At 37.7% G+C, this 25,934-nt stretch overlaps 1 protein-coding gene across 4 annotated transcripts in view; it reads right to left on the reverse strand.

Annotated features, from left to right (window-relative positions):
• The window catches only part of HIBCH (3-hydroxyisobutyryl-CoA hydrolase), a 117,537-nt gene that overhangs the window by 1,233 nt on the left and 90,370 nt on the right, over window positions 1-25,934 (reverse strand). For 3 of the 4 annotated variants that reach the window (XM_079135116.1, XM_079135118.1, XM_079135119.1), the window contains 2 exons: window positions 4,471-4,590; window positions 1,826-1,859 (listed from right to left, as the gene is read on the reverse strand). In XM_079135116.1, the coding sequence (XP_078991242.1) occupies window positions 1,826-1,859; window positions 4,471-4,590 (154 nt within the window). The remainder of the gene's footprint in view (window positions 1-1,825; window positions 1,860-4,470; window positions 4,591-25,934) is intronic. The other variant, XM_079135117.1, reaches the window with a different exon arrangement.

Consider the following 25,934-nt stretch of genomic DNA (forward strand, 5'->3'; position numbering starts at 1 on the left):
AGTTGAATGTGGATACTGGAGGCTCTTTTTAAATCTTTTGATTTTGGAGGTTCGTTTTGTTTTAGGATGGGGTATCTGTGTTGCCTAGGTTTACCTCAAACTTGAATCAAGTGATCCTCCCACCTCAGCCTTCTGAGTAGCTGGGACTACAGACAGGTGTGCACCATCACACCCCGCTCACAATGGAGGTTGTTAAGGTTTGCCTGTTGGATTCTGCAATCAGATCAGTGGTGATGTTAAACACTGATGTTCTGATGCCTGCCTTTGAGTCTTCTGACCAGTACTACCTACCTCCTTGACATTCCACTGAAGGACAAAAGAAAAGAGAATTCTAATCAAATCTGGGTATTATTTCAAGCTAACAAAATTTTTTTCCTGGATAGAAAAATTATTGCCATTTAGGAAGCTGTTTTTCAGAACGTCTCCTGAGATACCCGTCCAAGCTCCATTTGGTAGCTCTACTAAGATAACCCATTTTTATTTTCTTCTATAACTAGACAAAAGTTTATTCTAGTTGTTAAGAGTAAGAATTTTTAGCAACTTTTCTTAATTTACTAACTCATTTCTTCTAATTTGCTAACACATTTTTATAGTTAGCAAATTGTAGCAAGAACATGAAACAATTTTAGCCAGAATAAATGTTGCTTTCTGAATAAATAAACTGTGCTGAAAGAGGCAACATACCTTCTCTCATTTGAAAAGTAGTTTGATAATCACTTCCTTTATGAATCAGAACTCTAATGCTGCTTGACTTCAACTTTTTTCTTAAAATAACTGCAAGTATTTATCTAAAAATAATACCTCCCTTTTTGAAGAAGAGCTGTCATAACATAATCATGAATACTTTAGCAACATAATCCAAGTCTTACCCAGGTCCTCCTAAAATCAGATCTAGACACTAATCACATGCAGTGAGAATTGGCAAGGAATTAGTGAGAAAAATGCATATCGTACTTGGTTTCTATAAAACATAGCCATTTGCTCTGACTCAACTCCATTTGTCTTCCAAATGGATTTGAACCTGGTGCTTATTTCTGATAATGTTATATCATGCCAGAAATGAAGAAAATTCTACAGTAGTCATTGGTCTTTACCAAGGCTTAGAGTTCAGAGAACAAAACGTTTTATTCAGATAAAAATGTATATCTAGAGTTTGTATATCAAGATGATTAATAAAAACATAAGAAAATTATATGTACAAAATATATATAGAGAAAAGTAACTCATTTTTATACAGTAAACAACAACTCTTTAGAGAGATAAGGGCTATCCATAAAAGGAACTGTTGCAAGTTTGTTGGAAAAAAAATATTTGCTTTTCCTAGAAATGCTGACTTTGGAGGTGAGAAGCAAACATGGAAAGTATAATGTCAATGCTTTTCTCCAGCAACATTTAACTGCTCAGGTCCAGGCAAGAAGTAGATGGTAGGATTCAACCACTGCCCAATTTAACTAGGCCAATAACAAAACAGGAAGAAGGGAAGGAGAATTGAGGGCTTTGCAAGGAAATAAATGTACCTGTCAAAGGTCTCAGCAGCAGGTGAGTTTACAAGCTCATAAGGCAGTCCATGTGACTGTAAGAGCAGGATTACTATTTGTTTAAATTAGAAAGCAGTGATCACATTATGTGAACTTCAAGAGTAATATTAGTTTTAAGACTGAACTTCCCTTTGTATCCAAGATGTTATTAAAAACACATAACTTGGCAATTTTTACAGAAGTTTAATTTTCACTAATAAAACAACTACCAACTTTAAGTAACATGGTATGCTCACAAATCCTATTTCTCTGATATCCAAAAGGAAACACAGCTATTTGTCACTTACCAGCTCTAACGCCTTCATGGAAGTCGTGACCTCTCTGAAAGAAAATTGAGATTAAATGTAGGAAATTTCTAGGGCATCCTTATTCCTGGCGATTTCTCTCTTTTTCAGCCCCTGCAGCCTCCCGCTCCCATGACCACAATCTAAACCACGAAATTCAGAGACTGGACCATCTCTGATAACTGCTTTCTGATCATCATCTCCAAATTTTATTTGCACAAGTTTGTCCACTGCTGTGCTTCTCTTGGTCATCCTCAGGTCCACTGACTCCACAACTCTTCCCACCTGCACTGGCTTCCCTTTGCTCTTTGTACAGTCTAGTGCCCCCAGTCCATTTATAGATCACTTTCCCTGGAAAATGCCACCTCTTCAAATCTCTTCTCTCCTATTCTGGCAAAATCCCTGCACCAGCAGAACCCTACCACTTACCTCTGTCTGCATTTGAGCAGCTTAATCTGGCTGTACAAAATCATACAACTGTGAGTGGTTTTGTTTAAAATTCAAGATCACAACTCTCAAACAGGCACAGAAAACTATCCGTAATTTCTTCCCCATTCCCCAAAATAATGATTCAAACTGTTTCTTGCTTTCTCAGCCTCTCTCCCTAGAGTACCCTCTTACTGTATTCTCTAATGACCTAACCTCCTACTTTATTAAAAATAGAGAAGCTCTCTGACATGAACATTCTTATATTCTCACCACTGAAACACCTACAGCCAACTGTGGCCATCTGAACCTGTCTTCTTTTTCATGACTATGGAGGAAGGGACCATTCTTTTTGCAAGGCCAGTCCTCCCCCACTTTCCAGTTTACATCTCCTCTTGCCTTCTCAAAGATTTTGCTTGAGAAAGTCATCCACTTTTCTGTTCTCGCATTGCCAGTGCAGTCTGTGTGTCTGAGGGGGTGAGTGCATGCAGTTCACATTGCACCCTAGTTCCACTACATAGTGACCATGTTACCTTGCCTAGTAATCACTTTAAACCCCAGTTTCCTTACATGAAATGTCAATACCAATACATCCATACAGGATTATTTTAATCCATGTCCCAGCAGTGTCTGACACATACTAAGTGTTCAGTAAAAGTTAACTGTTAGTATCATCAATATAACCATTTTTCTCAATTGGATCATTCCCATTTATAAACATGTTCTAGTACCTTTCATGTTACAAAAGAACCTCACAGTTCCAGCTTCTATTTCTATTTCAATAAAAAAGTTGTATACATATTTTATTTACTTTCACATCTCATTTGCTCATTTCCTCTCCAACTTTCTGCACTCTTAACTTTTTCCTCCACCATTACTCTGAAAATTTGACAAAATCACCCATGGTTTCAGGGTCACCAAATTCAAAGAATACTTCTAAGTTCATCTGCCAGATGCCTTGACAGTCCCACTGCACTCTCTCTACCCCACCTCAAAATGGCAGGAGTTCCTGGGGCTCAGATCTGGGATCTCTTGATTTCTGTCTAGATGATCTTCTCACTCGGAGCTTAATGCATCAGCCTGAGTAATGGATGCATGGCACTCCTCTGCTCAAAACCATCTAGAGGCTTCTATTTTAAACAGAACAAAAGTCAAAGATCTTAACACCTTCGAGCCCCTGTATGCTCCACCAGGTCCTTCCCCACAATGTCACCTCTGACCTCATCTTTCACTCACCCCTACATCCCCCATCCCTTCCACATGGCCTCCTGGCTCTTCCTAACACAGGGAGGTACACCCTCCTCACAGCTTTGTATGTGCAGTTCCCTCTGCCTGGGATGCTCTCCTGCTCTCACTTCTTTTAGGGTCTTCATTTAAAGGCAACTCTGTGAGGTCTTCTCTGGTTAACCTAGCTGCAGTTCAACCCCCACTATCACTCTGTATTCTGTATCCTCTTTCCTGACTTTTTCACCTTAATATTTACACTCAATAGACTTCGGCTACCATCGGCTCTTCAAGGAGTGACTTTAAGACATGGTTAAAAAGAGCTTTATTTCTGATTAGATTAAAAATTTGAATGTCTTGGTAACTATTTCAAAACATTAAAATTCACTAGGAATGTCTATTTTCTGGTAATTAAACTAAATATTCCCTCAACCATAAGTTTATAATCTAAATAATATGATGCTTTCTAAGGGTCCTCTGAACCTAAGGGATGATTCTGCTTTTATAAAGTTTATTATATGGAAAAAAGAAATCTGATTCTGAAATGTTTCATGATATCCACATTGCCTTTGATTACTGTCTATATTTATAATAGTACTTTCAATATTAACCTACCAATTAAAACATGTAACTTATATTTTCCATTTAGGCATATATCAACTTATAATTCCTCATTTTGCCAGAGAAAGAATTCAGATTTAGAACATTTCTGCTTCTTGCCCAATGTGAAAAATGGACAGTTTCCATTTTGAATTCCACATGAGTTCAGAGGCCTTTTTACACACACACAAATGCAACTGGTATGTCATAAATGATAATCTGGGTAGCAATACCTCCACAACCCTAAAACTAACTGGTCTGTTTGTTTTCATAGAGTATATTTATAGGCAGTTTTGATTTTCTTATTTATCTTTTTCTGTATTTTACATATTCTATACAATGAACATATATTACTTTCCTAACTACAAAACAGTATTTTTTTAAAAAACAATTCTCACCATACATGCTTGACTCAGTCGATATTCCATAGTTAATACATCCTGCAAGGTCTGTGAAGACCCATTTATGAGGTGTCTTAGTGTGATCTTTAGAGATGTTGGAGACATTTGGTTAATCACCTTTTGGGGAAAAAAACAGTTGTTAGTTGTAGCCAAATAGTCCATTTATTGTCTGTCATAAGCCAGAAAAATTTCCATGTATGTTATATTAAAATATGCCCCTTAATTTCATATGCCAAAGTCTCATAAAAGGTACACCTTAGCCTCATCCTACCAAAACATCAACAAAAATTCTGTTACAAAAAAGAGATCATTTCACAAGTGGAGTAAATTCTATACTTACAACTTAATCTACCTTTGGGGTTTGCCTAGAATAAATTATCTCAACTAAGCAACCAGTGATTACACCTAAATAAAATTAATATGCATATTACAGGGCAGTAATATTTTCCAGAGGACACTTTATATTAAATATAAAGAAAGTGGAGGAGTTAAGAAAGCCAGTAGCTTTCCCTTCCCACTATGTGACTCTAGAAGTGTCTTATGTGAACTCTTCACCTATAAATAAACCTTCTTACCTTGGAAGAGAGAAGGTGAAGTGATCCAAGTAACTATGAGGCAGTCTTCTATCGTATTTAATATTTAATAAAGTAAGAATTATGGACTGATTCCTTGGCTACAATGCTACGCCATTTGTTCTGAATTTAAAGATGCTATTACTAGTGTTTCAGTACATGTGTGTGTGATCGTGACTACCTGGCTGATGAGAGTCCATTCCAAACCACATACATCTGATGCCTACATTTTCCTTTATAATTGCAACATATAGTTTTCAGCTTATTGTTCAATGATGTCTCAAAGGTTTAAACTTTATGAATTCAAAGAATTGCCCACTCCAAGACTCTATGTTCTCTGTATCATCTTCAAGTCTGGCAAACAGATTCAAAGAACAGGTTGAGTGGATAGGACAGCATCTTACCTAGCAGTTGCCAGAGCTTATGTAGATGACTACCATACAGGAAAAGTCCAGAAAAGATCAGTAGCCTACATACAGCCACAATGCTGCTTAAGAGAAGACAAGAGAGCTATTCTCTAGTTAATACTAAGGAGGGCAAGGGGAAAGGAAGACTGACCTTAGTCTCCTCATTTGTGAAATAAGGCTAATACTACCACTTGCCTCATAAATGGCATGGCAGTAAGGGTACTGCAATGCATAAGAAACACAGCAGAACAGGGAAGGGAAGAAATATGTTTGGAGCACATCCCCTTAGCTCTCAGGGAGGTAAGTTAATGTGTTTCATTAAACGTTGGGAAAGGAGGTGGGATGTTCATTTTACAGATGAGGAAACCAAACTCTGGTATGAATTTGTCCAAGATTATGTAGAAAGTGAGTTAGAATCTAAACCCAATGGTACTAACTCCAAAGACTACTATACAAGGCTATAAAAGTAGTCAAGATTGTCAAAAGCCACAGAGAAGTCAAAAAGAAAAAAGTATGGAGAAGAGGACGGCACATCAGGTAATGAAGAGAAATGACCAAAAACTCTTATAATTTTGATGGTGAGGGGAAGACAAAGTAAGGAAGACAATATCAAAGGAAGGTATTTCAGTATTAGAAGGGGTAGAAAAGCTTTGAGAGTAATGGCGTAAGGCAAGAAAGTAAACCTGAAGATACTAAAAGAAGGAAATGATTGATGCAATTAGTTTCTACAGAGGAAGGAAAAGATGGAATGAGAACACAGATGGGGACTTTCCCTTGGCAAAGAAGTGAGAAACATGTTAGAATCAAAAAAGGGAAGATGAAGAGAGTCAAAGTAGCTCATATCATATGGCTTTGTTAGTACAAACTATTCTGCAAAATATGATGAACAATTGGGACTTGCATCTTTGGCTATGCCATAAATGTGTACTGATACAATTTTGTACCCACACAACCCAGTGAAAGTGTTTCTCCTCATTGTAAAATACAGGTCAAATTATCTGACCTGTTAAAGATTGTCTCCTATCTGTCAAGGAACCAATTTCTTTTTTTTCCTTTACTTTCATCAAAAAGATTCACATTTTAATCTCAACACAACAATAATATGGATCATCTATTTTGCATTAGACAGACACTTCTGGGGAGACAATAATAAACAGGATATGGTCCTAGCTCTCAAAGAGCATTTTATCACTGTAATCACTGCCTGCTGGATAAAGAACCTCTTTCAAGGCTTATCAAGATTTAACAATAGGAAAACTCAAGATGTTATCTTCCCTCCTCCCCTTTCCTAGAATACTCAATAGCACAATGCAATTAGATGATTTTATTAAGTAGGTCTCAGGGTTGACTAAAGAGATGTACAGGTATGCCCCTATTTTTCCTTTCACTATGTGATCTTAGAAAATGATCCTTCAAGTTTTCTTTCATTGATAAGGATACCATTTATAACACTAAAAGTCTAGGTGCTGTGAGATTTAATTCTCAAAGAATCTGTTAATTTTAAATGTCTACTTGACTGTCTCAAAGGATGACCAGATATAGAATTAAAAACTAATTTCGGATCCAAGATGGCAGACTAGAGGGTGACTGCATCTCCAGATGCTCCAGAACCCAGGATTCAAGAAGGGGAGGCATTGAGAGACTCGGACTAAAATAGAACCACGGGGTGAGTCTCTCCCACCGAATGAAGCTCGGCCTGGGCGGCAGGCCCAGATAGGTGCGGCTTCTCAGAGCAGGGCAGGGCAGTTAGAGTCTTCGCCAGGTAGCCCTGCTCACTCGGGCGGTGGGCTCCTCCACACAGCCAGCTTCTCAGAGCAGGCCACCCAGTGAGAGCCTTTCTGCACAGAACCAGCTCCAAGTCCCACGAGCAGTGAGCTCCAGCTCGCAGGCAACTTCAGGGACCAAGACAGGGCAGCCAGGGACTTCCCCAAGCAGCCCGGCTCCCTCCGGCGGGAGGTGCCATTCAAGGCTAGCTTCTCAGAGCAGACCACCCAGTGAGAGCCTTTCCACACAGAGCCAGCTCCAAGCCCTGGAACCAGTAGCGGGCTAGGGGCAGCTTTTTCAGAAGCACTGCATTATCAAGTTCCTCCAAGACTTCAGGCTACTGAAGGCTGGAAGGTGATACACTGGAAATCTACAGGGACACTATAAGCAAATAGAGGAAATCTGTAATATCCCAGAGTCCCACTGACATCTGACCAATATGAGAAAACAAGGGAAGAAAATGTCCCAAACAAACCTAGATACTATATCAATAAAACCCAATGACAGCACAGCAGAAGAAATGTCAGAAAGGGAGTTCAGAATGTACATAATTAAAACAATCAGGGAAGCAAACGAGGAGATGAAAGAGCAAATGCAGGCATTGAAGGAGGAGATGAAAGAGCAAATGCAGGCATTAAATGATTGCACCAATCAACAGTTAAAAGAGCAAATACGGGAAGCAAGAAATCATTTCAATAAAGAGGTAGAGATACTGAAAAAAAAAAAAAAAAAAAAAGAAATCCTTGAAATGAAGGAAACAATAAACCAAGTTAAAAACTCCATAGAAAGTATAACCAATAGGATAGAACACCTGGAAGACAGAACCTCAGACATTGAAGACAAAATATTTAATCTTGAAAACAAAGTTGACCAAACAGAGAAGATGGTGAGAAATCATGAACAAAATCTACAAGAATAATGGGATATCATGAAAAGGCCAAATTTAAGAATTATTGGGATTGAGGAAGGCTTAGAGAAACAAACCAAAGGAATGAACAATCTATTCAATGAAATAACATCAGAAAATTTCTCAAATCTGAAGAATGAAATGGAAAACCAGGTACAAGAGGCTTATAGGACTCCAAATATACAAAATGAAAACAGACCCACACCAAGGCACATTATTATGAAAATACCTAACATACTAAACAAAGACAGAATTTTAAAGGCTGCAAGAGAAAAGAATCAAATTACATTTAGGGGGAAACCAATACGGTTATCAGCAGATTTTTCAATCCAGACCCTAAAAGCTAGAAGGGCCTGGAACAACATTTTTCAAGCCCTGAAAGAAAATGGATGCCAACCAAGAATTTTATACCCAGCAAAACTTACTTTGAGATTTGATGACGAAATAAAATCCTTCCATGATAAACAAAAGCTAAAGGAATTTACAAAAAGAAAGGCGGCATTAGAGAACATTCTCAGCAAAATATTCCATGAGGAAGAGATGAAAAACAACGATGCAAATCAGCAATGGGAGGAACTAGCCTAAAGAAATAGACAAATAAAGGAGAAACCAAATCATGTCAAAAAACAAAAATGAGTCAAATGACTGGGAATACAAATCATATCACAATAATAACCCTGAATGTTAATGGCCTGAACTCATCAATCAAAAGATATAGACTGGCAGATTGGATTAAAAAGAAAGATCCAACAATATGCTGCCTGCAAGAGACTCATCTCATAGAAAGAGATACCCATAGACTAAAGGTGAAAGGATGGGAAAAAACATACCATGCATACGGACACAGCAAAAAAGCTGGAGTATCCATCCTCATTTCAGATAATGTGGACTTCAAGCCAAAACTAGTCAGAAGGGATAAAGAAGGACATTACATATTGCTTAAGGGAAGCATAAATCAGCAAGACATAACAATCATAAATATCTATGCCCCGAACATTGGCTCATCCATGTATGTCAAACAAATCCTTGTCAATTTCAGAAATCAAATAGACCACAACACAATAATACTAGGTGATTTTAACACACCTCTCTCACCACTGGATAGATGTTCCAAACAAAAATTGAATAAAGAAACCATAGGTCTCAATAACACAATCAACAATTTAGACTTAACAGACATATAGAATATACCATCCAACAAAAAACGAATACACTTTCTTCTCAGCAGCACATGGATCCTTCTCTAAATAGACCATATTTTATGCCACAAAGCTACTGTTAGCAAATACAAGAAGATAGAGATACTACCTTGTACTCTATCAGATCATAATGGATTGAAATTAGAAATAAATAACAGAATAAAAAACAGAAACTTCTCCAATACCTGGAGATTAAATAATACACTATTATATGATAAATGGATAACAGAAGACATCAGGAGGGAAATAAAAAAATTCTTAGACGTAAACGAGAACAAAGATGCATCATATCAAAATCTCTGGGACACTATGAAAGCAGTGCTTAGAGGAAGATTTATTTCATGGGGCGCATTCAACAAAAGAAGTAGAAATCAACAAATAAACGACTTAACACTACAGCTCAAAGCCCTAGAAAAAGAAGAGCAGACCAACACCAAAAGTAGTAGAAGACAGGAAATAGTTAAAATCAGAGCCAAAATCAACGAAATTGAAACAAAAGAAACAATCGGAAAAATTAACAAAATAAAGAGTTGGTTCTTTGAAAAAATAAACAAAATTGATAAACCCTAGCCACACTAACAAAGAGAAAGAGGGAGAAAACTCAAATTACTAAAAATCGGAATGAAAAAAGAAATATCACAACAGACACGAGTGAAATACAAAACATAATTAGAAGCTATTTTGAAAACCTATACTCTAACAAAACAGAAAACCTCGAAGACATCAACAAGTTTCTAGAGACATATGAATTCCCTAAACTGAACGAGGAGGACATACACAACTTAAATAAATCAATTTCAAGCAAAGAAATAGAAGAGGTCATCAAAAGCCTACCAACAAAGAAAAGTCCGGGACCAGATGGGTTCTCAGCCGAGTTCTACAAAACATTTAAAGAAGAGCTCATTCCAATATTCCTCAAAGTATTCCATGAAATAGAAGAGGAGGGAACCCACCCAAACTCATTCTATGGAGCCAATATCACCCTGATACCTAAACTAGACAGAGACACATCAAGGAAAGGAAATTTCAGACCAATATCCTTAATGAACATTGAAGCAAAAATTTTCAACAAAATTTTAGCAAATCTCAAACAAAAACATATTAAAAAGATAATGCACCATGATCAAGTGGGTTTTATCCCAGGGATGCAAGGTTGGTTCAACATCTGGAAATCAATAAATGTTATTCACCATATCAACAGACTTAATGTTAAGAATCACATGATTATTTCAATAGATGCAGAAAAAGCATTCGATAAAATACATTATCCCTTCATGCTCAAAACACTAGAAAAAATTGGGGTAGTGGGAACATTCCTTAACCTTGTAAAGGCCATATATGCTAAGCCCATGGCCAATATCATTCTAAATGGTGAAAAACTGAAAGCATTCCCCCTAAAAACTGGAACAAGGCAGGGATGCCCTCTTTCACCACTTCTATTCAACATCATGATCATCCTTGAAACTCTAGCCAGAGCAATTAGACAAACCAAAGAAATTAAAGGGATACGAATTGGAAAAGAAGAATTCAAACTATCCCTGTTCGCTGATGACATGATTATATATTTAGAGGAACCTGGAAATTCCACCAGAAAACTCTTAGAACTCATAAGTGAATTCAGTAAAGTAGCAGGTTACAAGATCAATGCCCATAAATCCAATGCATTCTTATACATAAGTGATGAATCTTCAGAAAGAGAAATTAGGAAAACTACCCCATTCACAACAGCATCAAAAAAAATAAAATACTTGGGAATCAATCTCACAAAAGAGGTGAAAGACCTCTACAATGAGAACTACAGAACACTAAAGAAATTAAAGAAAACCTTAGAAGATGGAAAGATCTCCCATGTTCTTGGATAGGCAGAACTAATATTGTCAAAATGGCCATACTACCTAAAGTGTTATACAGATTCAATGCAATTCCAATTAAAATCCCAATGATGTACCTTACAGAAATAGAGCAAGCAATTATGAAATTCATCTAGAAGAATAAGAAACCCAGAATAGCCAAAGCAGTCCTCAGTAAAAAGAGCGAAGCAGGGGGTATCGCAATACCAGATCTTCAACTCTATTACAAAGCAATAGTAACAAAATCGGCATGGTATTGGTACCAAAATAGACAGGTAGATCAATGGTACAGAATAGAGGACATGGACACAAACCCAAATAAATACAATTTTCTCATACTAGACATAGGGGCCAAAAATATGCAATGGAGAAAAGATAGCCTCTTCAACAAATAGTGCTGGGAAAACTGGAAAACTGTATGCAACAGAATGAAATTAAACCCCTATCTCTCACCATGCACAAAACTCAACTCAAAATGGATCAAGGACCTCAGAATCAGACCAGAGACCCTGCATCTTATAGAAGAAAAAGTAGGTCCAAATCTTCAACTTGTTGACTTAGGATCAGACTTCCTTAACAGTACTCCCATAGCACAAGAAATAAAAGCAAGAATCAATAACTGGGATAGATTCAAACTAAAAAGCTTTCTCTCAGCAAAGGAAACTATCAGTAATGTGAAGAGAGAGCCTACAGAGTGGGAGAATATCTTTGCCACTCTGGAAATTAGCAGTCTATCTGAATCTATAAAGAATCTATAAAGAACTCAAAAAACTCTACACCAAGAATACAAATAATGCAATCAACAAATGGGCTAAGAAAATGAACAGACACTTCACAGAAGAAGATGTACAAGCAGTCAACAGATATATGAAAAAATGTTCAACATCTCTAGTAATAAGAGAAATGCAAATCAAAACTACCCTAAGATTCCATCTCTCCCCAATTAGAATGGCGATTATCAAGAACACAAGCAACAACAGGTGTTGGCGAGGATGTGGGGAGAAAGGTACACTCATACATTGTTGGTGGGGTTGCAAATTAGTGCAGCCACTCTGGAAAGCAGTAAGGAGATTCCTCAGAAAGCTTGGAATGGAACCACCATTTGACCCAGCTATCCCACTCCTCGGCCTATACGCAAAGGACTTAAAATCAGCATACTACAGAGATACAGCCACATCAATGTTCATTGCTGCTCAATTCACCATAGCCAGATTGTGGAACCAACCTAGATGCCCTTCAGTTGATGAATGGATAAAGAAACTGTGGCATATATATATATATATATATATATATATATATATATATATATATATATATACAATGAAATATTACTTCGCCATGAAGAATGATAAAATTATGGCATTTGCAGGGAAATGGATGAAATTGGAGAATATCATGCTAAGTGAGATAAGCCAATCTCAAAAAGCTAAAGGACGAATGATCTCGCTGATAAGTGGATGAGGACATATAATGGGGGGTGGGAGGGGTTAGCGTTAGGAGTAGGGTTTGGTTTAGGGTTTGGGATAAGCAGAGTGGTAAGAATGGAGGAAGGAAGGACTATATAGAGGGAAAAGAGGGGTGGGAGGGGGGAAGGGAAAAAAATAACAGAATGAATCAAACAACATTGCTCTATGTAAATTTATGATTACACAAATGGTATGCCTTTACTCCTTGTACAAATAGAGAACAACATGTATCCCATTTGTTTACAATAAAAAAAAAACACTAATTTCTGGGAATGTCTATGAGAATGTTTCTGGATGAGGTTAGCATTTGAATTCGTGGACTGAGCAAAGCAGAAGACCCTTCCTAATGTGAGTGTACAACATCTAATCTGCTGAGAGACTGAAGAAAAAAGTTGGAAGAAGATGGGTTAGCCTCTCTCTGACTCCTTGAGCTAAAATATCAATCTTCTCAGACTCTTTAAATTTGGGCTATCCTCCTCTCAGGCTTTCAAACTCTAGTGCTGGCTCTCCTGGGTCTTCAGCTTTTAGACAACAAAACATGGGACTTCTCATCCTCATCCTCCATAATTCCTTGAGCCCAATACTTTATAAAATATCTTTCTATAAATTAAATATATACATTACATCACACACATACACACATACACACACACACACACACACACACACACACACACACCAAATCTATCTCCTTTTGGTCCTGTTTCTCTAAAGAACCCTAATACAGAATTCTAAAGTTTGGAATTCATGTATATTTAGATAATTTTACTTTTTAAAATGCACTTAAAATAGAGTTGATACTGATTTCCAAGTAGAGAGCAGAGACAATGATCAGGAAGTGAAGGCTTAAGAGACAAATTAAAGGAAACAAATTGATTGGTTCCCTATCTAAACGTAAGGAATACATTAAAGTATAAGATAAATATATATGGGTGTAATTTTGTACTCTGAAGAAAGTTATGGCAAATTTCAAATCTACTAATATGCTATAAAATAAACTTTCTAATCCCTTCAATAAGAAACCAAATTCACTATTTCTAAAAACTTTCTTAGAACTGCTAAAAATACCATCTAGAAAATGTTGTAAGTAAACCACAGAAACAATTTTCATAAAAGAGAAAAAGTAACCAATTATGGAACATTTAATACTGTTATCACATAACAGAGGTCAGAGGGGATAAATTGTTTATTCTTAAATACTGCAAACCTATTTAAATTAACTAGAAATTTGTTTAAAAATTTGTTTTTTGTTGGTTGCCCCAAACTTATTGTGAGCTACCTATGCCTCCTAATAAAACTCCTTCTGCTTAGAAGATCTGGTTTGTACTCTTTTTCTACAACTATGAATTATGACCAATAATGAATCTGAAAAATATAGAGATGGAAAAATAAAGCATATAGAGATGGTGAGAGGGGAAGAGAAAAAGAAGAAATAGTAAAAGAGACTACTATAGGTTCTACAGACATTAAAAGAGATTATGAACAACTTTTCTAATAAATTTGACAATTTAAACAAAAGTGACAACTACAAAACAGGACATAAAAGAGCAAACCATGAAGGAAAAAAAAAAGATAAGTTGGATTATTATTAAAATTAACAATTTCTGTTCATCATATGGCACCATCGAGAAAGAGAAGGCAAATCACAGAGAATGACTAAAATGAAAAAGAAATAATATCACAAGTGGGTAAGATTGTAGAATCAACTAGTGCCCAAATGTACACCATAGTAGAAAATTATTTGACAGTAATAAAGATGAATATATGCATGTCTGATGATTTCAGTACCAAAAGACACACAAAAATGTTCACAGAAGCGGTTTATTTCTTATCAAGTTATAAGAGTACACAAATAGTGAATTACAGTTCTGTAATTCACTCAGAAATGTATTTTTAAATTATTTTCTTGACAATGTCTTCTAAAGAGCAAAATTATTTAATTATATTAAAGGTCATCCTTCTAGGGGTGGGACTGTAGCTCAGTGGTAGAGCATTTGCCTAGCAATGCCCTGGGTTCAATCTCTAGTACTGCAAAAAATAAAATAAGGATCATCTTATTAATTCATTTATTTTATTTTTGCTGTTCATGCTTTTATATTAAATATATCTTGGCTAACCCAAATTCACAACAGAATTCATTTCTGCTTTTTAAATGGTGAGTTGTAGCACATACATTCAGATGTATAACCTATTTTGAAATGCATATGGTGCAAGGTAAGAGTCAAGTTCTTTTTTCCCTTGCATATGGACATCTAATAGTTACAGAACCACTTGTTAAAAAGACCATCTTTTCCTCACCAAATTACCTGGGACTTTAAAGTAGCCTTCACTCTAGTGTTAAATCAGGTGTGAACCTTCTGTGTGATAGGGAACTGAACTCAACCCAGACCCTAGTGAGCATTGTTTCTTGTTCAGACCACTGCTTTCCCATTACTCTTTCCTTGATCTTGTGGAGTTTTACCTAAAACACGTACAGGTGAATATTCTAGAAATTCCTCCAGAAAGAAAGCTGATAAAACCTTTGTTTCCCTTCTCTCAGGGACATATATAGATGGTTTCATATATTTTGTCCAGTTTTCTACTTATTTACAGTAGGAGAAAAATTCCTTTCACAGTTAATTCTTCATGAATGAAAGTCTGACACTTTGTGTTCAAACAGTATATTATATGAATAATTCTCAAAGCTTATATAAAGATGAGTAATCTTTTCAGGTTTAATTGCTTTATTTTTAGTATTTTGCTCTTTTTAAAAATCTATGTTCTGCCTATCACTCTTAGGTTTCCTATCCCTCCCTTTTTTTGGTACATAAATCCTTTAGAGTTCTCTCATATTCCTGTATGCTAAATTCTTCAGGTACAAAACTGTGCATCATTTACTCTTCACAAAGTGGGTATTTTTAAACAAATACATAACCTCACATGGCTGACTAGAAAGAAGAATCATGAAGAATCGTGAGTTTTCTAATACTAGAAGGAACATATATGCCCTCTCTCTAAGCCTTTAACACAATAGGCCAGGCTTTATCAACAACCAAGAATACACTTAAATGAGTCAAAGACAACTGGCTTCCTTGGCCATTCACTCAGGATCATCTACCTGTATATAAAGTGAACCTTACTGTTCCCTGTTCTTGTTTCTCTCTCTGGCCAGGACTTCATAGAGACTATCCCTCCTAAAGATCGGTAGTCCATTTAGATCTCTTTCCTTCACTTAGTGTCCTTAACAAGGCCTTAAGGGTAGGAGGAAAGACTCTGATTTTCTTCTTTGCATGCTCCTTTGATTATTTACACTGCAAATGGATACCTGAAGTCACTTCTTTATGTTGGCAAGCTGACTCATCTCATCACCAGAAAAGGGAGATTCAAATAGAAGAGTGAGTACTGAGCTGGGGATTTAGCTCAGTGGTAGAGTGCTGGGCAAAAAAAAAAAGGGGGGTGGTGCAGGGAGCATTTCCTATAAGTCAACACATACATACAAAAAATCTGGAAACCTGATTAAAAAATTGGCAGAAGACTTGACATTTATCCAAAGATATACATTTGTATATCAATAAACATGGAAAATTCAAGTCAAAACTACAAGGAGCCATCATCTCAAAAATATTAAGATTAGCAGCCATTAGGATGGTTACTATCAAAAACAAACAGCCAGTGTTGGAAACAATCTGGAGAAAATGGAACTCTCATTCTATTGGTGGCAACATAAAATGGAACAGCTACATGGAAAATAGTATAGTTACTCCCTGAAACATGAAAATCAGAATTACCCTATGATCCATATGGGTACATATCCAAAAGATTAAAATCATAGTTTCAAAGAGAGACACCCCACGTCCACAGCAGTATTGTTCACAAAAGTGAAAACATGGAAGTTATCCAAAGTATCCATTAACAGATGAATGGGTAAACAAAATATGATATATTCATGCAATGGAGTGATATTCAGCCTTTGAGAGGAAAGAAGGAAATTCTGGCACCTGCCATTACATGGATGATTCCAAGTGATAAGGCAGTCACAAAGGAAAAGTTCTATATGATTTCACTTACATAAACGTTAAAATTCACAGAAGCTGAAAGCAGAGTGGGGATTGCCAGGGAGAGTGACAGGCAGAGTTGTTGTTTAATACAAATAATAGTTTCAGTTTTACTAGATGTGAATATCCTGGAGACTGGTTGCACAACAGTGTGAATATACTGCACTGTGTACTTAAAAATGGTTAAGGTGTAAATTTATATTATACATACCTTACACACACACACACACACACACACACCAGAGAGTGCTGCGATTAGAGCCTCTGGTTAAGGTTTCCTAATGTAAGCGACTCATCTACTGCACAGGACACTTAAATAACCCACTAGCTTACACTGATTGTTTGGCACTATAAACAACCTACATCAAAAGAGGAATTAAAAGTAGGTTTGAGGAATTCCAACATTAAGAATTGAAAGAAAACTTAAATAAAAGTATAGTGAGACTTCAAAGGAAAATTCAAAAAAAGACATTATTAATCATAAAGTCCTATGAAGATTCTATCAGTTTAAAGAATTTATAGCTTACCTATATTTGTTATTTTTTAAACCTCATCCTATAGCAATTGGCATTAAAATATAAGGAGATATTTTTAAAATTTTATGTTTTTATTAAATAATTAGCGAATACACCACAAAAAAAAAAAAAAAAAGGCGCTGTCTTTCCTCACAAACAATCTTTGGAGACAAACTGTCAAGAGATAGAGTCAACTATCTGCCAGTTATCTACTAGACACAGACTAGATCCTTGGGACCTACAGAAGGAAAATTTCTATCCTTGAAGATCCTCTAAGGTGAGAAGCAATCCCAGAGGCTTACAGAGAGATATTAGAATCTCTTTGAAATTTGTTCAAACATTTGATCTGCAAACTTTTGAACAAATCACAAACAACTGTTTCTTACTTCAAAATTATTTATTTTTTTTGATGTTTCTAGCTCATTTAGTTAAAAGGAGCCCTGTAGCAAGGTCCTATCATAGAAGACTCAGTGAGAATTTTTTTTTTTTTTATTGTAAACAAATGGGATACATGTTGTTTCTCTGTTTGTACATGGCGTAAAGGCATACCATTTGTGTAATCATAAATTTACATAGAGTAATGTTGTTTGATTCATTCTATTATTTTTTCCCTTCCCCCCACCCCTCCCACCCCTCTTTACCCTCTATACAGTACTTCCTTCCTCCATACTTACCCCCCTCCCTAACCCTAACTCTAACCCTAACACTAACCCTTCCCTCCCCCCCCATTATGTGTCATCCTCCACTTATTAGCGATATCATTCGTCCTTTGGCTTTTTGAGATTGGCTTATCTCACTTAGCATGATATTCTCCAATTCCATCCATTTGCCTGCAAATGCCATAATTTTATCATTCTTTATGGCTGAGTAATATTCCATTGTATATATATACCACAGTTTCTTTATCCACTCATCAATTGAAGGGCATCTAGGTTGGTTCCACAGTCTGGCTTTTGTGAATTGAGCAGCTATGAACATTGATGTGGCTGTGTCTCTGTAGTATGCTGATTTTAAGTCCTTTGGGTATAGGCCAAGGAGTGGGATAGCTGGGTCAAATGGCGGGTCCATTCCAAGTTTTCTAAGGAATCTCCACACTGCTTTCCAGAGTGGCTGCACTAATTTGCAGCCCCACCAGCAATGTATGAGTGTACCTTTCTCCCCACATCCTCGCCAACACCTGTTGTTGCTCGTATTCTTGATAATCGCCATTCTAATTGGGGTGAGATGGAATCTTAGGGTGGTTTTGATTTGCATTTCTCTTATTACTAGAGATGTTGAACATTTTTCCATATGTTTGTTGATTGCTTGTAGATCTTCTTCTGTGAAGTGTCTATTCATTTCCTTAGCCCATTTGTCGACTGGATTATTTGAATTCTTGGAGTAGAGTTTTTTGAGTTCTTTATAGATTCTGGAGATTAGCGCTCTACCTGAAGTATGATTGGCAAAGATATTCTCCCATTCTGTAGGCTCTTTCTTCGCATTGCTGATAGTTTCCTTTGCTGAGAGAAAGCTTTTTAGTTTGAATCTATCCCAGTGGTTGATTCTAGCTTTTATTTCTTGTGCTATGGGAGTCCTGTTAAGGAAGTCTGATCCTAGACCAACAAGGTGAAGATTTGGACCTACTTTTTCTTCTATAATCTGCAGGGTCTCTGGTCTGATTCCGAGGTCCTTAATCCATTTTGAGTTCAGTTTCGTGCATGGTGAGAGATATGGGTTTAGTTTCATTCTGTTGCATATGGATTTCCAATTCTCCCAGCACCATTTGTTGAAGAGGCTATCTTTTCTCCATTGCATATTTTTGGCCCCTTTGTCTAGTATGAGAAAATTGTATTTATTTGGGTTTGTGTCCGTGTCCTCTATTCTGTACCATTGATCTACCTTTCTATTTTGGTACCAATACCATGCCGTTTTTGTTACTATTGCTTTGTAGTAGAGTTGAAGATCTGGTATTGCAATACCCCCTGTTTCACTCTTCCTGCTAAGGATTGCTTTAGCTATTCTGGGTTTCTTATTCTTCCAGATGAATTTCATAATTGCTTGCTCTATTTCTGTAAGGTACGTCATTGGGATTTTAATTGGAATTGCATTGAATTTGTACAGCACTTTAGGTAGTATGGCCATTTTGACAATATTAATTCTTCCTATCCAAGAACATGGAAGATCTTTCCATCTTCTAAGGTGTTCTTTAATTTCTTTCTTTAGTGTTGTATAGTTCTCATTGTAGAGGTCTTTCACCTCTTTTGTGAGATTGATTCCCAAGTATTTTATTTTTTTAGAGGCTATTGGGAATGGGGTAGTTTTCCTAATTTCTCTTTCTGAAGATTCATCACTTATGTATAAAAATGTGTTGGATTTATGGGCATTGATCTTGTAACCTGCTACTTTACTGAATTCACATATAAGTTCTAAGAGTTTTCTAGTGGAATTTCCAGGTTCCTCTAAATATATAATCATGTCATCAGCGAAGAGGAATAGTTTGAGTTCTTCTTTTCCTATTCGTATCCCTTTAATCTCTTTTGTTTGTCTAATTGCTCTGGCTAGAGTCTCAAGAACAATGTTGAATAGAAGTGGTGAAAGAGGGCATCCCTGCCTTGTTCCAGTTTTTAGGGGGAATGCTTTCAGTTTTTCACCATTAAGAATGATATTGGCCATGGGCTTTGCGTAGATGGCCTTTACAAGGTTAAGGAATGTTCCCACTACCCCAATTTTTTCTAGTGTTTTGAGCATGAAGGGGTGCTGTATTTTATCAAATGCTTGTTCTGCATCCATTGAAATAATCATGTGATTCTTGACTTTAAGTCTATTAATATGGTGAATTACGTTTATTGATTTCCTGATGTTGAACCAAACTTGCATACCTGGGATGAAACCAACTTGATCATGGTGCACTATCTTTTTAATATGTTTTTGTATGTGATTTGCTAAAATTTTGTTCAGAATTTTTGCATCGATGTTCATTAAGGATATTGGTCTGAAATGTTCTTTCCTTGATGAGTCTCTGTCTGGTTTAGGTATCAGTGTGATATTGGCTTCATAGAATGAGTTTGGGAGGGTTCCCTCCTCTTCTATTTTATGGAATACTTTGAGAAGTATTGGAATGAGCTCTTCTTTAAAGGTTTTGTAGAACTCGGCTGAGAACCCATCTGGTCCCAGACTTTTCTTTGTTGGTAGGCTTTTGATGACTTCTTCTATTTCAGTACTTGAAATTGGTCTATTTAAATTGTTTATGTCCTCCTCGTTCAGTTTAGGCAATTCATATGTCTCTAGAAACCTGTTGATGCCTTCAAAATTTTCTATTTTGTTAGAGTATAGATTTTCAAAATAGCTTCTAATTATGTTTTGTATTTCAATCCTGTCTGTTGTGATATTTCCTTGTTCATTCCGAATTTTAGTGATTTGGGTTTTCTCTCGTCTTCTCTTTGTTAGTGTGGCTAAAGGTTTATCAATTTTGTTTATTTTTTCGAAGAACCAACTATTTATTTTGTCAATTTTTTGTATTGTTTCTTTTGTTTCAATTTCATTGATTTCAGCTCTGAGTTTAACTATTTCCTGTCGTCTACTACTTTTGGTGCTGGTCTGTTCTTCTTTTTCTAGGGCTTTGAGCTGTAGTGTTAGGTCGTTTATTTGTTGAGTTTTACTTCTTTTATTAAATGCGCTCCATGAAATAAATTTTCCCTCTAAGTACTGCTTTCATAGTGTCCCAGAGGTTTTGATATGATGTTTCTTTGTTCTCATTTACCTCTAAGAATTTTTTAATTTCCTTCCTAATATCTTCTGTTATCCATTCATCATATAATAGCATATTGTTTAATCTCCAGATGTTGGAATAGTTTCTGTGTTTTACTCTTTCATTTATTTCTAACTTCAATCCATTATGATCTGATAGAATACATGCTAGTGTCTCTATCTTCTTGTATTTGCTAACATTAGCTTTGTGGCATAATATATGGTCTATTTTAGAGAAGGATCCCTGTGCTGCTGAGAAGAAAGTGTATTCGCTCTTGGTTGGATGGTATATTCTATAAATGTCCGTTAAGTCTAAATTATTGATTGTGTTATTGAGATCTATGGTTTCTTTGTTCAATTTTTGTTTGGAACATCTGACTAGTGGTGAGAGAGGCGTGTTAAAATCACCTAGTATTATTGTGTTATGTTCTATTTGGTTTCTGAGATTGAGAAGGATTTGTTTGACATACATGGATGAGCCACTGTTTGGGGCATAGATGTTTATGATTGTTATGTCTTGCTGATTTATGCTTCCCTTAAGCAGTATGAAATGTCCTTCTTTATCCCTTCTGACTAACTTTGGCTTGAAGTCCACATTATCTGAAATGAGGATGGATACTCCAGCTTTTTTGCTGAGTCCATGTGCATGGTATGTTTTTCCCCATCCTTTCACCTTTAGTCTATGGGTATCTTTTTCTATGAGGTGAGTCTCTTGCAGGCAACATATTGTTGGATCTTTCTTTTTAATCCAATCTGCCAGTCTATGTCTTTTGATTGATGAATTCAGGCCATTAACATTCAGGGTTATTATAAAGATATGATTTGGTTTCCCGGTCATTTGGTTCATTTTTAAAATTTTATTTATTTATTTGTTTGACACAACTTGTTTCCTCCTTTATTTGACAATTCCTTTAGGATAATTCCTCCCTTTGCTGATTTGCTTCTTTGTTTTTCATCTCTTCCTCATGGAATATTTTGCTGAGAATGTTCTGTAATGCTGGCTTTCTTTTTGTAAATTCTTTTAGCTTTTGTTTATCATGGAAGGATTTTATTTCATCGTCAAATTTGAAGGTAAGTTTTGCTGGGTATAAGATTCTTGGTTGGCATCCATTTTCTTTCAGGGCTTGAAAAATGTTGTTCCAGGCCCTTCTAGCTTTTAGGGTCTGGATTGAAAAGTCTGCTGATATCCGTATTGGTTTCCCCCTGAATGTAATTTGGTTCTTTTCTCTCACAGCCTTTAAAATTCTGTCTTTATTTTGTATGTTCGGTATTTTCATTATAATGTGCCTTGGTGTGGGTCTGTTGTAATTTTGTGTATTTGGAGTCCTATAAGCCTCTTGAACTTGATTTTCCATTTCATTCTTCAGATTTGGGAAATTTTCTGATATTATTTCATTGAATAGGTTGTTCATTCCTTTGGCTTGTTTCTCTAGGCCTTCCTCAATCCCAATAATTCTTAAATTTGGCCTTTTCATGATATCCCATAGTTCTTGTAGATTCTGTTCATGATTTCTTACCATCTTCTCTGTTTGTTCAGCTTTGTTTTCAAGGTTAAATATTTTGTCTTCAATGTCTGAGGTTCTGTCTTCCAGGTGTTCTATCCTATTGGATATGCTTTCTATGGAGTTCTTAATTTGGTTTATTGTTTCCTTCATGTCAAGGATTTCTGTTTGGTTTTTTTTCAATATCTCTAACTCTTTATTGAAATGATCTTTTGCTTCCTGTATTTGCTCTTTTAACTGTCGATTGGTGCGATCAATCAATGCTTGCATTTGCTCTTTCATCTCATCATTCAGTGCGTGCATTTGCTCTTTCATCTCATCGTTTGCTTCTCTGATCATTTTAATTATGTACATTCTGAACTCCTTTTCTGTCATTTCTTCTGCCATGCTGTCACTGGGTTTTATTGATGTAACATCTAGATTTGTTTGCAGCATTTTCTTTCCTTGTTTTCTCATATTGTTCAGGTATCAGAGGACCGCTGAGATATTGCAAATTTCCTCTATTGACTTACAATGTCCCTGAAGATTTCTATATATATCCCCCCTTAGCCTTCAGTAGGCTGAAGTCTTGGAGGAAGTTGATAATGCGGTGCTCCACAAGGAAGCTGCCTCTCTAGGAGTGGTGGCCTTCAGGTGGGGTATAATCCCTGCTAGTGGGCAGAGGTGCCTCCACTTGTTGACCAATGGTCATCCAAAGGGGACCTAGGCTGTGGGCTGAGGCAAGGCCTGTTTGGGCCTGAGTCTCTGGTTTTACCGTCCTTGTGGGGAAACCTCACCCAGCAGGGAAGACTCACCCGGTGGGGAGATCTCGCTGGTCAGTTCCCTCCTAGAGGTTCCCCTCAATTTACAGCTACTGCCTGGGCTGGGCTGCCTTCCTCTGCAAAGTTCCCAGGGGCCCAGCCCTACCTCCTGGGCCTGGGAGCCTCACCCTTTGCAGATGACTCTCCTTAGGCTGCCCTTCCTCAGAGAATCTGCCCGCAGGCCTGGAACCTTCACTCCGCCCTAAGCCTGTCTCTGTGCGGCTCTTCCACCAAGAAGCCTCCTAGATCCTGGGACCCTGCTCTGCACCTAATCGCCTGGTTATGCGGCCCCTCCTCTGAGCAGCCACCTGGGGCCCTGTACAATCGCTCTGAATCCCAGAGACCCGCCACGCCTCTTCCTCCAGACAGCCGCTCAGTATTCCGGTGCGGTCACTAGGTGTCCAAGAAACTCACTGCGTGCCTCCACCTCCACCAACCACCCGTAGCCCTGGGCAATCAATCACTCTGAGTTGAAGTGACCCTCCCCGTTCCTCCTCCTTCTCCAGATAACCCCCGGGGTGTTCAGGAGTGGTTGCTCTGAGTGGCTCTGAGTCCACGTGACCCACAGCACAGGTCCTCTGGGCAACTGCCCGGAGCTCTGGTGCGGCCACTCAAGACCAAGCGTCCCACCACGCTTCTCCTCCAGGCATCCCCCCTGTGTTCAGGAGCTGTCCCTTTAAGTCCAAACAACTCACCACTCGCCTTCTCCTCTGAGCAGCCGCCTGGAGCGCTAATGCAGTACTGCGAGTCCAAAGGACCCGCCGCGCTCCTCCTTCTCCTCCTCCTACTCCTCTGGGCAGGCCCCGGGATTCAGAAGTGGTCTGAGTCCAAACAGCTCGCCACGCAGCCCCTTCTCTGGCAACCGCCTGTAGCTCTGGTGTAGTCACCCCGAATCTAAGCGGCCGCCCTCCTCTTCCTCCTCCTCGTCCTCAGGGCAGGCCCCGGTGTTCAGAAGCGTCGTTCTGAGTCCAAACAGCTCGCCGCGCGGCTTCTCCTCTGGCAACCGCCTGTAGCTCTGGTGCAGTCACTCCAAATCCAAGTGGCCACGCTCCTCCTCCTCCTCCTCAGGGCAGGCCCCGGTGTCCTGAGTCCACACAGCTCTCCTCACCACTCCTCCCCTGGGCAGCCGCCGGAACCCCAGTGGTTGCTCCGAGTCCCAGCGCTGTGCCGAGCGGCCTCCTTTTCGGCGCTCCCAGCTGTCCGAGTTCACTGCTCCAGCGGGGGGAGGGGCGTTTCGCCGGCAGTTCTACTTCACAAAGTTTCCTGCGTTCCGGGACCACCGTCCCATCCGGGATGCCTCCCCAGGGGGTGAGAGTCACCCGGCTGCTTTGAGTTGGTCCCAAGCGTCTCAATATCTCCTCTTTTGAATCCTGAGTCCTGGAGCAACATGAAATGCAGCCACCCTCTAGGCCGCCATCTTGAAAACCCTGTCTCAGTGAGAATATTTTGATCCCCATATGTTGCTTCCAGCAGATACTAATATTTTGGAGCCACATTAAAATGAAAATCTATGCTTCCAATGATAGCACTTATGGCAATGTGATGGGTGGCTTGTAAGCACTCTCTGAATAATCATTATGGCCAGAGGAATGGAAAGAATTGAAAGACCACTGTGTTCCTATACTTTGGTTTTTGGGATAGGCCAGTGGTTTTAAAATAACATAGCATATGTGTATGCTTTAAAGTGATATCATACAGTCTGAGGTGATGTGCTACATGGCTATATTCAAATGAAGTTGGTGAAAGCAACTTAATTGCCAAATGCACTTAATTGAGTTCTATTGCTGGAAAGAAATAGCATGAACACTGTTTATTGTGTGGTTCTAGGGATAGAACCAAGAACCTACCACCTCATATGTGGTGGGCAAAGGCTCCATCACTGAGCATGTCCCTGGCCTCGTGGACATTAGTTTCTATATTGCTATAGAAAAGAGAGAACCAATTTAAATTCAGAATCTTTGATACATGATTATCTATGCTTATGCAAACAGTACTAAAAGTTGTTAATAATGACAATGTCTTTTTGTGACTATAGAAATAAATGGATGGTCTACCTACTTTAATTTATGCCTATCTTTGAAAGTAAATAAAATTCCAATACTAAATAAGTTTTTAGGAGACAAAATAACTTGGAATTTCCTCTTTAAGAATGCTGTAACAATAAAGAAATTCTTTCATCTTCACAGGGAAGACTATTAAAATTTTTTGTCAATGTGTTTCGTGAGAAGTGAAGTTCCATCACTAGTTCTATAAACAGAAAAATACTGCCAGATAAAGACAAGCTAAACCACTTTTAAGTACAAGAAAATATACTTTTTTTCACTCTGTCTAGAAATCTGAGATATCCCAAGCTTCGTAATCATATGGGAGGTCAAAGAATGTCGATATCCAGTTGTGTACACATTTCTACGAAAACAGCTTGTTCTCTATTATCAGTTATTCTGTAGAAAGATCAAAGAGTCCTTAACTCAGAAACACTACTTCAGATTTAGCTATTATAAGTAAATGTAATCTCTTTCTAGTTTAGAAAGGATCACGTTTCCATTAAACTTCTGCTTAAAAAATATTTCATATTAAACAGAATCCATCAATGAATATCATTAATTTCAATGTATCATCAGGTGACTATTCTTCAGTGACCCAATCTTTCTGATAAAAGTCTTCCTAAAAGCCTCTCCCATAGGACAAGAGGGACTACTTAGAAAGGAAACATGGTTAC

The sequence above is a fragment of the Sciurus vulgaris genome (assembly GCF_902686455.1).
Source record: "Sciurus vulgaris genome assembly, chromosome: 3".
Classification (NCBI taxonomy): Eukaryota; Metazoa; Chordata; class Mammalia; order Rodentia; family Sciuridae; genus Sciurus; species Sciurus vulgaris.